The sequence below is a fragment of the Lethenteron reissneri genome, chromosome 67 (genome assembly GCF_015708825.2).
Source record: "Lethenteron reissneri isolate LAM-NWPU_2019-01 chromosome 67, ASM1570882v1, whole genome shotgun sequence".
Lineage (NCBI taxonomy): Eukaryota > Metazoa > Chordata > Hyperoartia > Petromyzontiformes > Petromyzontidae > Lethenteron > Lethenteron reissneri.
In genome coordinates this window covers 1,062,723-1,079,393 of record NC_083845.1, presented here as the reverse complement: position 1 = coordinate 1,079,393, position 16,671 = coordinate 1,062,723, and the positions used below count along the sequence as shown (strand labels likewise).

At 55.7% G+C, this 16,671-nt stretch overlaps 1 protein-coding gene across 2 annotated transcripts; it reads right to left on the bottom strand.

Annotated features, from left to right (window-relative positions):
* Positions 1-4,665: 4,665 nt before the first annotated feature.
* Positions 4,666-15,586, bottom strand: LOC133360034 (endoplasmic reticulum chaperone BiP). Of its 2 annotated transcripts, XR_009757213.1 has the most exons (10): positions 15,310-15,586; positions 13,848-13,988; positions 13,063-13,294; positions 11,773-11,910; positions 11,517-11,629; positions 11,034-11,188; positions 10,153-10,388; positions 9,124-9,361; positions 5,853-7,341; positions 4,666-5,802 (listed from the first exon to the last, which is right to left on the bottom strand). XR_009757213.1 is itself a non-coding variant. In XM_061578604.1 (9 exons), exons 2-9 carry the CDS (start codon positions 13,982-13,984, stop codon positions 6,599-6,601), a joined length of 1,992 nt encoding a protein of 663 aa, XP_061434588.1. In that variant the 5' UTR covers positions 13,985-13,988; positions 15,310-15,586; the 3' UTR covers positions 4,666-6,598. The 2 variants fall into 2 exon arrangements, 1 of the variants encoding a protein (XP_061434588.1); XM_061578604.1 differs by having other exon boundaries at positions 4,666-7,341.
* Positions 15,587-16,671: the final 1,085 nt, after the last annotated feature.

Here is a 16,671-nt window from a genome sequence, read left to right as displayed (position 1 = left end):
GCTTAAGGGAGTAGGCGGGTAGGTAGGTGAGTGGGTGAATAAGTGGGTGAGTGCATAGAGGGTGATTGCGTGAGTGGCCGAGTGAGTGTGTGGTGCCACGACCGCGGAACAACTCCGCAAGCGCCGCGATTCCCTCCCGGCCCCTGCTGTAAACACACACACGCACGCAGCGCACCCACGTAGTGTCCTGGTGGGGGATTGCCTGGCACATCGGGTTTTAATCCGATGGACCCCTAGATGGAAAGTCCCACGGTTTCCCGGGGCCAGGAGATTGGCCGATCCTCGCAGGACAGGTTACGAGAAACTCGCTAATGAGTGCGCGCAGTTTCGAGGGCTGGGACGGGAGCGCGCCATCGCGAGCCTTCTTTCAGAGGAGGAAGAGGAGGAGGAGCTCGCCAGGACAGTGAGGGGGGGGACAAGGGAGCCTCCAGGGATACAGACCGGCATAGGGGATGTAGCCGGCCATGTGACCCATTTGCGCAGGGAGGTGACCCAAGCCCTCGAAGAAGTGACCCAAGCCCGCGAGGAGGTGCACCAAGTACGCGGGGAGGTGACCCGAAATATGAACAAATTGCAGTCCACAATGGAGGTAGTCCAGGCCGAGGTGGGGGGGCTACACTCCACGGTAGAGGGACTAACCGGGCGGGTGTCCCAATTAGAGGCAGAGTTCGGGCAGATGCGTATCAGTAGTGGGAGGGGGAGTGGGCAAGGGCCTCCTATGGAGCCACCGCCCTCCCCCGGGCGTGTTATCTATGCGACCGTCGGGGGCATCTCGTGAGAGACTGTCCAGAGATCGCCTGCGCTAGACACGCGCCAGGGTTAAATGCCAACGCCCCCTTGAGAGTGGACCAACTAGGGGTGCAATAGACGTGGTCCCAACACAAATGGATGATAATAATGGTGAGCGAGTGACCCCCACGCAGATGCCGACAACAACACCTAAGGACGCGGCGACTGCGAGCGACTGGCTGCGGGAGCTAGTGGCAGGAATCACGGGGGCCACGTGGCTGGTGGAAGGGCAGGTAAATGGGCGGCGTACCCGGATTCTGCAACACGATCGGAGTTGACATGGGCCGCCTACAGGCCCCGGATCGCGCGCTGCACACTGCGAGTGGAGCTGGGATGGGACTGCTGGGGAGGGTCACCCTTGAGGTCCACCTCGGACACCAGCTGTGTAACCAGGAGTTCTATGTGCAGCCCCGCCAGCGATTCGCCACCGTGGAGGGCAGCGGGGAGTGGATTCCGTTCCTGGGATAGGGGCCGGATCGCCCCCGCTTACCACCCGTGGCCGTTATCCTGGTGTCGGCTGCCACCATCGGGCCCCTCACGGAGGTGCTGGTAACAATGCCTTCCACCGACCCCTCCCACCGGCCATTGGGTGAGGTAATGTTGACTCCTCACCCGGAAGTTGGCGGCGTGGTACGGGGTTGTGGGGTCGGCCACGCTGGTAAAGAGACGGACTGTGGATGTGAAGCTGAGTCGACTTGCTGAAAACTGGTACCAGTCGGGTCAAAATCTGCCTTTGTAGAGGAGGTTCATGAAGGGTGTTACTGGGCAGTTGGACGCAGTCGCTCCCCCAGCAACAACAGAGGGCAGAGGAGTGACACAAACAACAACGAGCGAAGTCATCCCAGTCAATAAATCCATGGCACCTGGGTCTCTGGGTCTACCCCGTGACCTCCTGTCAGCCAGCTTTCGACACTTTACGTGACCTCAAAGTGCACCTAGCCTGGCACAAGCGCCGTGGTGATGTCACTGCCACTTAGAAGCAAATGGTGGCTGTTGTTATTGGGTGAATGAATGGAAGATGGGTTAGTGGCTAAGTGCGTGAGTGAGTGGGGGGTTGAATGAATGGGTGGATGGGTGATTGAGTGGTAAGGAGGGTTGTCACCTGTTCAATTTTCCCGAGGTTCGTCCTGTTGTTGAGAAAATAGCTGCTATATGCTATTGAGAAGGGTCATTGCCCGAAACTCCGTGTTGAGTTTTTGTTGTTATTCTATAACAATATTAACAATGTAGCACTCAAGAGAACAATTCACATTGAGTTACCACCTCTACTGGAATTGCGAAGTATTCGTCTTCCTCTGTTGATACGTCCTGGATTTTTCCAACTCAAGAGTTGGCAACACTGGTGAGTGGTGAGAGACGGTGGTGTGGCCCTCGCTCTGCTCAGCCACCTTTGCGTCTCCCCGGTGTCTATTTCTACACTTTGTACCGGCACTCATATGAGACTGTGGACTTAAGGGGGGATGCTATGCTTAGAACGAATTCATTGCCCCCCCCCCCACCCCCAGTGCTGATGTTCGCTACAGCCAGGAATCGAACCCAGGTCACTGTTGATTGCGCAGTCGACACCTGCTCACCACCACACACCTTCCCACGACCCCCGTGACCTTACAGGGAGAATATCCAGGTGTGAGGATTTTCCACTCGGACCAAAGCAATCTCCCTATGGGAGAGGGGGGGGGGTTACGAGCCCCTGAGGTTTGGTGGACGAGGCAATGACGAATTTACAACTTACAGGGGGAGGTTGGGGGGGCAATGGCGCTATCGTAACACAGGAGCGAGGGAACCACGCGAGACGCACGCAGCCTGCGGGAGTTGGTATTTCTGCCGCTGCTGTGTAATCAAGCCTAGGGGCACACCCAGTGGCAGCTGCCCGTGTGTGCGTTAGTCTGGCGGTAGGGGGCGATGCAACTGCTGCTGCCGCTGCTGTGGTCAAGCCGAGGGGCACACCCAGTGGCAGCTACCCCTGTGCGTTAGTCTGGCGGTAGGGGGCGATGTTGTTGCTGCTTGTGTGATCAAGCCGAGGGGCACACCCAGTGGCAGCTGCCCGTGTGTGAAAGTCTGGCGGGAGGGGGCGATGCTGGTCTTTGTAAATTACAACACGGGTTCTTTAACGTACGTTGAAGCAGGTGACGCGAGACCTATAGACTCACACAGATACCGATACTCACAGAGAACCATATTCACAGAAAACAATACTTATAAATACTGATAGACTTACATAGATGCCCATATACTCACGGAAGAGACCCATAGGTCCCATACAGAACTACGTGAAGGAGAGGCATCATCACAGCAGCGATGATTCACCACTCTGCGAATCGAGACGCAGTCATCTGGCTCATCAACCACCTCGATGTGGAACCACTGCTTCTACTCGGCATCAAACAACAGCCACACGAAGATGATTATTGATGGGCGTGATGTTTCTCTTTCAAATCGAATCGGTGACGTCGCTTTACTTCGGGCTGTCTTCGCGAATTTATACTTTGCCCGCTGCAAAATGTATGCGAATCTCTCGATCTGTGCGAGTCTATGGGTCTGTATGCGAAGTTAGAGATCCCAGTGCGAGTCTGTTAATCTGTGCGAGTGGATGGGTCTCTGTGAGACTTTTGAGGCCTTACTATTCGTACGGCTGTTGATGAAAAACGGCTGTGATTTTGCATGGAGGCGTTTGACGAGCCAGATTATCACGTAGGGAGGATTGGAGTGGCGAATTTTCACAGCTGGAATGTCTCCACCACCTCCCATCCGTGTTTGGGGTGCCACGGTGCAACGATGTTCACGACCTTGCCAGGTTTACAATTTTCGTGGGATTGATCCCAACCCGATGCCTGTATATTTGGAGTTGGCATGTTCTTCCCGCGGGCGCGTGGATTTTTGTCCGGGGCCTCCAGTTCCCCTCCACATTTCGAAACATGCGTTTAAATTCTTTGGCTGCTGTACATTTCCACAAGCCACTTCGTTGAGCTATGTGGTAGCCAGGTAAATTCGAAAGAGAGCTACATAGCTCAGTGGGCCCTTACCTGGTAAAATAAGTTGTTCTGGCGAGGTTTTACACATCGCACCAAGCACTCATTTGGAGGCCGAGTCAGCCGAGGGGGAGGGGCAGGATCGGTGCAGATCATCGTCAGTGGCGTTGGTGGCCGTGAGCGGAACTCGAACCGTGGCCCACCGAGGATTGTAGTGCAGTGCGCGAACCGCCGTACAACTCCCCACGCCCAGCAGCAAACACCACGCACACGCTGGACAAGCCGAGGCAGCGGTTTTTCTGTAAAAACTTTACTTTTGACAATTTCCGGTTTGACAGAACGCACTCGACCGACGGCAGAGGGCGCACACAGATCAGTAGTGGGGGGGGGGGGGGGGGGGGGCGTGCGGACCTCGCAAAAATGAGGCAGTAGAGGAGAAACAAAGGTGGCAGGGCCAGGGGAGAATTCCAAGCGGTAGCGCAGAGCATAAATAACCCCCCACCCCCCACCCTTCTCGCCTGGGGGAGGGGGGCACAGGGGTGATGGCGCCAGGGGAGCCCCGTGGGGGCAGCAGCAGACGCTTGAGCCAGAGCAGAGCAACAATACTCTGGGGGAAGCGAGCAGGGCATGGGTGGCACCAGATTTGATTGCCACAGCACCAACCGCAAGAATTGGAGAAATCTCGTGGGGTAACCCGGTGGGGACTGGCCATTGGAAAGCGGCTGGACCCAGACCTCAGGGAGAGGAGAGGGGAGAGTGGGGGGCGCCCTGGGAAAATGGATCGAAACACTCCCCCTTCCGCCAAACAGCAGAGACAATGTGTGTAATTGTTAGGTGACAAGCAAAGGTACACCACAGGACTGCGTTCTAATCTTCACACATTAAACCGTGTCGCACTGCCTCAAACTTTTAACAAACGGCACAAAAAAAGCACGTGGGGAAACCAAAAGTAAAAGGATTCCAACAGGTCACCGACTGACACGTCTTCCATGCCCCCCCCAACCCCAAAAACCCTCCTCCTGAACAAATACCCTCGTAAATATAAGACGGCCCATCGCAATGTCTGCAGGCTGGCAACCGTAGTATCCCCAAATTGCCTTGCCCACATCACCAGAACGGTGTTTGCTGGTAACACCGCCGCCAACGCAGTGGCGTGCAGGCGGCCTTGCCAAAAAACACCACACCAGCCGGGGAGGCCAAGTGGCTGGGTGATCACACCACCAAAATGTATGGCTGTGGTTCTTATTCAGTACAGGCAACAGCCCCAAGTGTTCACTCTTCATATATGGCAAGGGTTGCAAGGGAGATGGAGCTGTTACAAATCTGCTCGTGTGCACAGAGCAGCTGGCCGGGTGGATTATTATTACAAATCGTGGGATTGAGAGAGGCGGCGAGAGCTTGGGGAGGGGTCCTTCTCTCAGCAGTCGATGACACCAGGCCATGTCCGTGGCAGAACAAATGCGTTTGCAGAGGCGACGCTCACAAGGATTCCTCACCAGCCCCGCGTTGTATTGTATCGTAGACGAGGCCGTTACACGCAGCACAAGCATGCCAAGGATCGGCACGCACACTGCGTAGGGGACGCAAGCGCGAGAGCCTTGACCCCCAATGTGAAGCGTCACTCCATACGTTCAACACGGGAACCAGTGGTGCTCGGTGTGGCCTGGCTTTGTCGTGGCTGCCTTTAACAATCTTGAGACATCTGACAGTCTGTTCTATAATCGCGTGTTTTAATAAACGCAAACTGGATGTATAAACACGAGAGCAAACACAACTACGGGCACGCAGGTAGGACCACGTGGTTGTTAGAGCCGCCTCAGCATAACGTCACTGCACAAGACACCGAGATGCTGCTGGATCCTCACAGTACCCTCGGGCTTTGTTCGGCCAGCATTACACATCACGTGTTAGACGCAGACCGCTTCACTATATTGTTACGTGATTATGGCATAACGCGGTGTGTTCTGCAGGAATGCTACCACCACGTTATAGAACAGACTGTATACAACGAATTGTATTTGCCGTGACTTTCTTCCCATTTTCTCTATTTTGTACACCCATCGGGTTTTTTGCAGCCTGCCCGTTGTAAATGACCATTTGAAAACAAACTCAGATTCACTCCTCATGCAGTCCAAATAAAGACTTTAGAATCGGGGTTGTTGCAGTGTGGAGCATCAGAATTGCACCCAAGGAGGGCGGGCGCTTGTAAATAAACACCACGGGTCACACGCGGGCCTCATCTCGCGTTTCCGTTTATTCTCCGTTTTGCCGTCGAGTCGAGTCCCCCACTGCATCGGGTCTGAACGGTCGCCGTCCCTGCTGCTCTGCAATAACTTAAACCGAGATAATCGTCTCACTAACGCAACCACCCACCCCTCTATCCTGGGCACCTGGAGCACTGGGAGAGGCCGATCCGCTTGGTGACCATACGGCGGTGCTGCTGCTGGGCTGGCAAACTCTCAAGTTTGACAAATCCCCGGCTGAATAAGGGAAGGGAAAGTGGGGGGGGGGGGGGGGGGGGGGAGAAGGAGGCAAAGCCAGCATTGGTACCACCGCCGTCTCCTGGGTGGCATGACCCACACCACATGCAGATCTGGGGTCCACCCCGCCACCAAGTGCTAGGGGCCCACCACTAGGCAGGGTTTAAATATCCGATGAACCCAAACCAATGCAGGGGTGTGGGGGGGGGCACTGTCTCTCTCCAGCTCAATCATTGAACGACAAAGGCAACAAACACAGCGGAAACTTTACAGAGTCCAGAGAGGTCGTGGTTGGCCGACAGAGGGGTGGCGGCGATTGCCGTGGGTGTCGTTCCGACTCCGCCTCCCACCATCGCCGCCTCACAGCTCGTCCTTGTCAGCCCCTTCCTCCCCTCCCTCGTCCTCCCCACCGGGGCCGGCCCCCGCTCCGCCGTACAGCTTGCTCACGATGGGCTGCACCACCTCCTCCAGCTCCTTCTTCTGCGCCTTGAAGTCGTCCGTGTCGGCCTCCTGATGGCCCTCGAGCCAGGCGATCTTGTCCTCCACGGCCTTCTCGACGGTCTCGCGGTCCTCGTCCGACAGCTTGCCGCCCAGCTTCTCCTTGTCGCCGATCTGGTTCTTGAGCGAGTAGGCGTAGCTCTCCAGCTCGTTGCGAGCCTCCACGCGCTCCTTCACCCGCTTGTCGTCGTCAGCGAAGCGCTCCGCGTCGGACACCATCCTCTCAATCTCCTCGGGCGTCAGGCGGTTCTGGTCGTTGGTGATGGTGATCTTGTTCTTGTTGCCCGTGCCCTTGTCCTCTGCGGACACGCGAAGGATACCGTTGACGTCGATCTCGAAGGTCACCTCGATCTGGGGGACCCCGCGCGGGGCCGGCGGGATGCCCGTCAGGTCGAACTTGCCCAGCAGGTGGTTGTCCTTGGTCATGGGGCGCTCGCCCTCAAACACCTGGATGGTGACGGTGGGCTGGTTGTCGGCGGCCGTCGAGAAGATCTGCGACTTCTTGGTGGGCACCACGGTGTTGCGAGGGATCAGCTTGGTCATGACGCCACCCACCGTCTCGATGCCCAGGGTCAGGGGGCACACGTCCAGCAGCACAAGGTCGCCTGCAGCAGCACACGGCAGAGAGAGAGTGTGACGATGACGACAATAAAACTAAGAAACATTTTTATCTCACCAGGTAAAGCCCACCGAGCTTCAGAGCTCCTTTTCAGAAGCAACCTGGCTATAACAAATGATAGCTTAAATTATAGCAGCAGCCAAATACACCACAAACGAATGTGTATAAATGTGGAGGGAAAGTATCCATGGAGAGACACTGCAAACTTCAAATATACAGCAGGCGTCAAGGTCGGGATAGAACCCACGACGTCCTGTATACCAGGTGAGGTAGTTAACATATCCTAGCCACCGGCGCCCGTGACAGACACAGGTACACGAGCGTATGTTTTGATTGGGCAGCACCGTCATATTTAAAAGCACGATGCCACGTTTGGCACATGGATTGCAATGCTGAGCTTTCCCAAAACTAGCACGCACACCGCATGTACATGTGCACACGCTGGAGTTGTTCACGCACGTAGGCACGAATCTTCAACCCTAACCGTGTGTACACGTAGCCAGCCCCAACCCTGTGCAAGGGCTACCCAACCTACATGTGAAAGAACCAAAAATCTGTACACGTACATTGAGAATAACCAAGACAAGCATGTGTGGAGCGGTTGCGCAATGGTGAGCGCACTGCGCTACAAACCCAGCCACCAAAGTTCAATTCCCACTCAAGGGTAATAACAGTGGCGAATATGAACCGGTCCTGGGCCTCACCTAGGTCGACTAAGCCTCAAATTAGCATCTCGTGTGAAGTGTTAACATCACCACTGGAGAGAGAGAGGTGGCCAAGCGTGGTTGCTGGCCGGCCACCCACCCCCTCTCGTGTGCTGTACCAGCCTTCCTTAGGTGCTGCTGACAGCACTTACCCCAACAGTCTGTTAAGGCTAACACGGGGGATCTTGTCTGTGTCCGCGCATTTGTGTCAGTGCCACACGTTCGATTAACTTCTTTGGTACCATACGTAGCCAACTGTGCTCAACGCAAGTTTAGACAAAAAAAAATTAACCCGTAAAAACAAAGTTTTTCACTATAAATCCTTTATATGAATGGCATCGGTTTTATTTTATTATTCATTTCTGTTTTTCTTGAGTAAGAGTTTCATTTTTATCACATTGGTATTTTTAAATGAAATATGAATAAAAATTCCCCTAAAAAGTGGAAAATTTTGGATTTTTTTTCACGAAAATAAATTGTCACGCACAACGAGTCTGTGTGCAAAATGTCAGCTCGATTGGATCACGGGAAGTGGGTTAAAAACGACCGAAAGATTTGCACGGTCGTAAGCGCGCAAGCAAGCAAACTTAATATAAACGATTTAAAAACCAACGTCATTCGCCACCAAGTGGCGGTGACGTCACCACGGGACTTGTGCCAGGCTAGGTGCCCACTGGCAGCAGGTCACGGGACAGACCCAGGTGCCATGGGGGTTGACCGAGATGACTGGCAGATGCACCACTTGTGCCCCCTACAAAGATCCCCCGTGTAGCCTGAACAGACCGTAGGGGGAAAGTGCTGTTAAGCGAGCGCCTATGAAGGCCGGCACGGCACACAAGGGGGTGGGTGGCCAACACCACGCCCGGCCGCCTTCGTCTCCCTAGTGACGTTGTTTACACATCACACCAGGTACCTCATTTGAGACCGAGTCGACCTAGGGGAGGCCCGGAACCGGTTAAGATAATCGTCACTGGTGTTGGCCGTGAGTGGGAATCGAACCCGGGTCGCCAGGTTCATAGCGCAGCGTAGCGCTAACCGCTACAAAGACACAAGCGCACACGTACCGGTGTTGTCCTCCCCGGACAGCACGCCAGCCTGCACGGCGGCGCCGTAGGCCACCGCCTCGTCGGGGTTGATGCCGCGCGACGGCTCCTTGCCGTTGAACAGCTCCTTCACCAGCTGCTGGATCTTGGGGATGCGCGTCGAGCCACCCACCAGCACGATCTCGTCGATGTCCGTCTTCTTCAGGTCCGAGTCCTCCATCACCTTCTGCACCGGCTTCATCGTCGAGCGGAACAGGTCCTGCGGGGCACGGGCACAGCGGTGGCAAGGCCAAGGTTAGGAAGTCAGTACGGTGGAGAGCGAGCTCCATACCCCGCGGTTGTTCAGCATATAGCTCGACAATAAAGCTACTAAAGACTTCCATTCTCATTTTACCAGGCAAGGCACCATCGAGCTATATAGCTCTTTTTCAATTTGGCTATTACACATTATAGCAATGAATTGGCTTCTCATCAAAATCAGGTGGACAGTGGCCAAATGCTAAAAAACGTGTTTCTAAAATGGAGGGAAAAACCAGAGGACCAAGAGAAAAGTCCCTACAACCAGTGAGAACATGCAAACGCCAACTATATAGCAGGCGTTAGGGTCAGGATCAAACTCACGACCCCCTCCTTTCTGTATACCAGGAGAGGTAGTTAACGTGTCATAGCCACTGTGGCACCCGACAAGGGGCAGATGCCCCCCTTATAGCCTGAACCGACTGTTGGGGCAAGTGTTGTTAGCAAGCACCTATGAAGGTGCCTGTACTGTACACGAGGGACTGGGGTGGCCAGCACCATGCCAGACCACCTTCATCTCCCAAGTAGCGATGTTTACACTCATTTGAGGCAGAGCCGACCTAGGGGAGGCCCAGGACCAGTTCAGATAATCGTCACTAGCGTTGGGAATTTAACCTTTTAGTGCAGCGCGCTAACCGCTACTACCTACATAATTACACAGCACAAAGTTAGAGCATATACACAGTTACACGTAGCACACAGACACCGTTACACAGACACCACCACCACCGCCGGTGACCCTCCCCTTCTCACCATGTTGAGCTCCTCAAACTTTGCGCGCGTGAGCGTCTCGGAGAAGTCGTCGCCGTCGTAGAAGGACTCGATGTCGATGCGCGCCTGGTGCTGCGTGGAGAGCGTGCGCTTTGCCTTCTCCACCTCGCGGCGGAGCTTCTGCACTGCGCGGTGGTCCTTGCGCACATCCTTGCCAGTCTTCTTCTTGTACAGCTTGATGAAGTGCTCCATCACGCGTTGGTCAAAGTCCTCGCCACCTGCGGGTCGAAGGGTGGGGTGGGAGAGCCGTGGTCAGGTCAGCGTGCTGTCAACGCCGCAGTTCGGTTCGTAAAAGGTTACGGAGCCGAACGTTCGAAAAAGTCAGAAATAATGTCTCGTGGCGGGTTCGTTCGTTTAAGTGTGGAACGTTCGTATCGAGGACCTGCCTGTAAAGGGCGGTCTCTGGTTTTAGACGGTCTGATGTACAATGTTAATATAACACTACTGTTAGATCGATTTACGATGCATCTTCTGACACTACTACACTTTCTTATTTTACCAAGCAAGTCCCACAGAGTTGTGCAACTCTTTAGAAGAAACCTGGCCACAGATTATCTCAACGAAGTGGCTTATCTCGTAGAAATTTATAGCGGCAGCCACATATGCACGACGTCGATTCTAAAATGTAGAAAGAATAACCGGAGTAGCCGGAGAAAATTTCACGCGAGGTCATTAACATCTCCTAGCCACTGACAGCGGCACCCCATTCCCCCACGGCACACCCAGGCAATATTAAAAACGAGGACCACCAGCCGGGAAACTACCAGAATGTGGTGGTGGTTGGGTAAAGCGTGTGGCAGAAGAGAAAGTGGGTGGGTGCGGCAAGGGGAGGGGCACGGGGGGGGGCGTGGCACTCTGCTCACCAAGGTGGGTGTCTCCGTTGGTGGCCACCACCTCGAACACGCCGTGGTCGATGGTGAGCAGCGACACGTCGAAGGTGCCCCCACCCAGGTCGAACACCAGGATGTTCTTCTCGCCCTCCTTCTTGTCCAGCCCGTAGGCGATGGCCGCTGCAGTCCTGCACGCACGGGGATGGACGGGCAGAGCCAGTAGGACCATCAGCGGGGTGGATGGCGGTGGACGAGTTGGAGTCCAGCGTCTCCTCTACCGCGTTCGATGGTCAGCGCTCATTGGGGTTAATTTTAGAATCGGTCACGAGAGGTCGACCGATACCGGCCAAAAACTCACCCAGTGTTTTGGCCGGTATCTGTTAACCCCACCACCGTGGCACCCCACTGTATAGTTTCCCCCCCCCCTCCCGTGTCCCCCACCCGTGTGCCCCCCCCTACCGTGTAGCTCCCCTGCCCCTACCGTGTAGCCCCCCCCCACCCCCGTGTGTTGCGTACGGCTCGTTGATGATGCGCAGCACGTTGAGGCCGGCGATGGTGCCGGCGTCCTTGGTGGCCTGTCGCTGGGCGTCGTTGAAGTAGGCGGGCACGGTCACCACCGCGTGCGTCACCTGCAGACGACAACAAACCCCCGTGAGCAACTTGACGATCGAGATGCAACGCTCGTGCTCCCCAACCCCCCCCCCCACAGAACGGGAGGTTTGCCCGGTGCGTGCGTGGAGCGTGGTCGCGAGCGCTGTTATGCGTGTCGCACCTTCTTGCCCAGGTAGGCCTCGGCCGTCTCCTTCATCTTGGTGAGCACCATGGCCGAGATCTCCTCCGGGGCGAAGGTCTTGGACTCGCCGGCTATCACCTCAACCTGGATGTGGGGCTTCCCCTTCTTCTCCAGAACCTGCAGGGCGGCAGAGAGAGGGGGGTAGGAACCAGAATGAGAATCTTTATTTATCTTGGGAGAAATCCGCCGAGCGATGAAGCTCTTTTTCACAGAGGGTACCATAGGCAGAACCACCACCATAACCACCAATCCACACCACATGTACGGTGTGAAATAAGTTTCAAACAAAGACAAAGATTCCCCGCATGACCTGAACAGACTGATGGGGCAAGTGCTGTTAGCAAGCAACACCGATGAAGGCTGGCAGAGCACACTAGGGGGTGGGTGGCCAGAACCACGCCCTGCCACCTTTGTCTCCCCCTAGTGGCGATGTATACACACCACACCAGGTACTCTTTTTCAATTTGGCTATTACACATGATAGCAATGAATTGGCTTCTCATCAAAAATCAGGTGGACAGTGGCCAAATGCTAAAAAACGTGTTTCTAAAATGGAGGGAAAAACCAGAGGACCAAGAGAAAAGTCCCTACAACCAGTGAGAACATGCAAACTCCAACTATATAGCAGGCGTTAGGGTCAGGATCAAACTCACGACCCCCTCCTTTCTGTATACCAGGAGAGGTAGTTAACGTGTCATAGCCACTGTGGCACCCGACAAGGGGCAGATGCCCCTTATAGCCTGAACCGACTGTTGGGGCGAGTGTTGTTAGCAAGCACCTATGAAGGTGCCTGTACTGTACACGAGGGACTGGGGTGGCCAGTACCATGCCAGACCACCTTCATCTCCCAAGTAGCGATGTTTACACTCATTCGAGGCAGAGACGACCTAGGGGAAGCCCAGAAATATTTCAGATAATCGTCATTGGCATTGGCAGCCGTGAGTGGGAATCGAACTCAGGTGCCCCCGGGTTCGTAGTGCAGCGCGCTAACCACGACACTTCCGCTCCACACGAAAATAACTGCCACACATACATGGCAGTGGACTCGCCACTTGAGCCGAAGAGATCCAAGGATCGCTCTCAATGACACGTTTATATTTACGTGATCCAACCCAAAAAACCCCCAAAAAGGCCTGACACTACTACGCGTTAACCTTGTGCAATTGTACGAGGGGTAGCAGGGACTGTGGAAAAACCGGCGACAATGCGAGGGGGGGGGGTAGTGGGGGCGGGCAGGGAGCACGACGAAAACTACCGACACCCACGCACCGTGAAGGGCCAGAACTTGATGTCGTGCTGCACGGTGGGGTCCGTCCACGAGCGCCCGATGAGCCGCTTGGCGTCGAACACGGTGTTCTCGGGGTTGGAGGTCAGCTGGTTCTTGGCGGCATCGCCGATGAGGCGCTCCCCCTCGGCCGTGAAGGCGACGTATGACGGCGTGATGCGGTTCCCCTGGTCGTTGGCGATTATCTCCACGCGGCCGTTCTTGAACACGCCCACGCTGCCGGATTTCAAAACCCCGGAGGGAAGAGAGGGTACAGAATGAGGCGTGCGCATGTAGATTCCACGACGCACATCTCACCAGGCGCGCGGTCCATTTGTTCGAGTGCTCTGACGCATGCGCGAGCGTTCAGAGAAGCCAGATAATGCATGCACATCTTACTTTATCGCAATTTATACGACACCTTAACCGAGGCGTTTAAAGAGAATTGAAGACTGGTATGTGTATGTTGTATGAATGGAATGGTAATGAGATGAAGAAAATAGACGGGAAGCAATGGGGGGCAAGCAAATCTGTGATGATTAAATTGACAGTAAATTAATGGATCGAATGGATGGGAAATTAGTAAAAGCCATGAGAATATTCACGATCGTGCACGTTTGCAGCAAGCGCTCACACGGCTGGCTCTGCACTTCAGTGCGCTGCACAGTGCACGTGTGTGCAGGAGTGTATCAGTGACCGCGGGTGCGACTCAATACGAGTGTGTGGCGAGGGAACACACACACACACGTGTGTGTGTGTGTACACGTGTAAGAGTGCGCTGGCACCTCACCACGAGTAGGTGGTGCCCAGGTCGATGCCGATCACCGTGCCCATGTTCTCCTTCTCCTTGTCGTCCTCGGCTGCGCGGCACAGCGCCACGCAGCACACCGCCACCACCACCACCAGCGCCATCCTCCCAGGCGCCATCGCTCTGCGGACACAAACGAGGGCCTCGTTAGCGCTCTGCACGTACGCTAAACGTCTTTCACACCGGCGATGAGGTGTACTGGATGTGGTGTGCCGGGTGAGGAAACTTTCTTCTACAGGGCGAGATGTCATCCCTTGCCTGGTATGCGGTGGTCGGAGGTTTGAACGCGACCCCGATGCCTGCTACATGGTCGCTCGTCTCTCCCCAGGCCCTACGGCTTTCCCCCCTCCACATTTAGAAATCAACATCACGCGTTAAGAATATTTGGCTGCTAGAAATTTCCACGCAACCCACTTCGTTGAGCCATCATGCGATGGCCAGGTCGCTTCTGAAAAAAGAGCTACACAGCAGCTGAGTGGAGCTTACCTGGTACAACATAGAGGCCTGGCGACAGTCACACACCTGGGCTCCACAAGTTGTAATGGGGGCGCCAGGTATATGCATGTACAGTATACCGAACTTCTGTGCTCCGTACGTAGCCAACCGTGCTAATCGGAGGTGCGGGGGGGGGGGCAGTTACCCGTGTGGGGGGGGGGGGGGGGGAGTTAGCGTAACTCGGGGAGGGGGGGGCGTAACCCGGGGAGGGGTGGGGGAGTTAGCGCAACCCGGGGGGAGGGGGGGCGTAACAACGGGGGGGGGGGGGGGGGGGGGAGCGTGACCCAAGACTCAACGTCCGTTACTTAGTCGCTTACACAGTTCGCCGTTTCGGGGGGTGGCGATGCCAATGAACCAGACCTCACCGCGCCGGTCACTGCGTAAGCTTTGGCGAAGGTGGCGAACATAGACGCTGGCAGTGGAGTACTGCACAACTTATCCGCGCCACTGCTAGCTCGTGGTTACTGTACGCTTACCAACGCGACACCGCAGCCTGTAGCAACTGTTACGCACGCTCGGTGATCGCCCATCCAAGCCATAGCCAGGCACAACACTTGCTTAGCTTTAAAAAACGCAAGACGCGAATCGACTCCCGACATCTTTGCGCGAATCGACAATTCGATTCGCGCAACACCGCTGCGAACAGGGAGACGGGCGTGTCAAGCGGGGAATCGATTCGTTGTTTTTAGCGAATCGATTCGCAGTCGTCAGCGTCCATTTGACGTCTCCGTCAGCTCCGCGCGGCCAGTCGAGGGCCGCTCGTTACGTTCGACGCGCAAGAGACGCCCACCGAACTCGTCCTGCCATCTGGAGGGGCGGATTAACAACCCGCCGGATATTTAGAGAGACGCGGTTATCGGCTTGGCGGCGTGAGGAAGGCGCGGGACTTCACCCAGCAGCGGATAGAACACGGCTGACGCGGACCAACCACCACCGTCACGACACTCACCTCAGTTGCGTTATGGCGACACTGCTCCTGGGCTGGACCGTAGACGTGGCCTCGTCTTCGCCCGGCTCGACCCGCGCCCCAACGGATTTAGACCGCCTTCGTCAAATGGAGACCTACACACAACCCCCACCGGGCGGTTATAACCGAGAACCCTAATTGGCAATGATCACTTAACGCTCACGGGACCACGAAGGCTCCTCCACCACCACCACGCGCAAGGCTCAACCCCCAACGTTGCTCTGCAGATGACTGACGGGCACCTCCTCCCGTTGCCGCCCGCTTTATATACTTCCAGGCGGAGGCGCGTGGACGCCTCCCATTGGTCCGCGACGGTCGAGTCGCCGCTGTGGACGCGCCCCATTGGTCGAGGGGCGCCAAAGCTCGTGGACGCCTCCCATTGGCTCAAGCGGCGAGGCGAGCCAAGGGGCGGGGGGGGGCGTCCGGCGATGCCCTCGCGGACGCCGCTGATTGGTCCAGCGCACGACGGTCGATTCGATTCGTCGTTCTGTTGTTCGGCGATTCGGAATCTTGATTTAGACTGCAGGAGGAGTAGAAATCCGATGAGCTGTGAAGCTCTTTGCTTCCCGCACAGATGTTCAGTGGGGGCAAGGTGGGGGAGGGGGGTCTCAGAAAGTTACAACAACAAGGAGTGCAAAGATAACCGATAGGAAGGGTAATGGAGTCACTAGAATGTATAAATACTTGGGCACTGGCTGTCCCATTTGTCGACACTAAAATGAACGCACGGCAAGGCAGCGATACAAAACAGCAGCAGCAGCAGTCCCAGAGCCACACAAGACAACGCACGGGAGGGCCTTCAATCACCCCGCGCATTCACATTGAACTATCGATACGACCCCTACTACGGACACGGCAAAGGATCAAAGACTTGCAAATGTGGTTTGTCGTATCCGGCAGCACTAATCTTCCGCTGCAGGATATAAATGTACACATCTAATTTTAGCGCGAATTAACGCATCAGCATTGTCCCCCCCACCCTGTTGTTATTTAACATTGGCAGCGCACGTAAATGTCCTTTGCTGATGTCGGCATTTACCGCCCTCGAACCCGATGGATAACAACAATCTTCACGCATTGGCGCCTCGTCCATTCATTGGCGATTCGATGCAACGCTCCGTTGTGTACTGGGGCCCGATCGGCGCGGGGGAGCGGTGGCGCAGCGGTTAGCGCGCTGCGCTACGAACCCGATCGAGTCACCAACACCGGTGACGATCGTTTGAACCGGTTCTGTGCCCCCCCCCACCCCTAGGTCGACTCAGCCTCAAATGATAACCGGATGCGATGTGCAGTTAACGTCGCCACTAGGCAGGGCGAAGGCGGCCAGGCGTGGTGGTTGTGCCG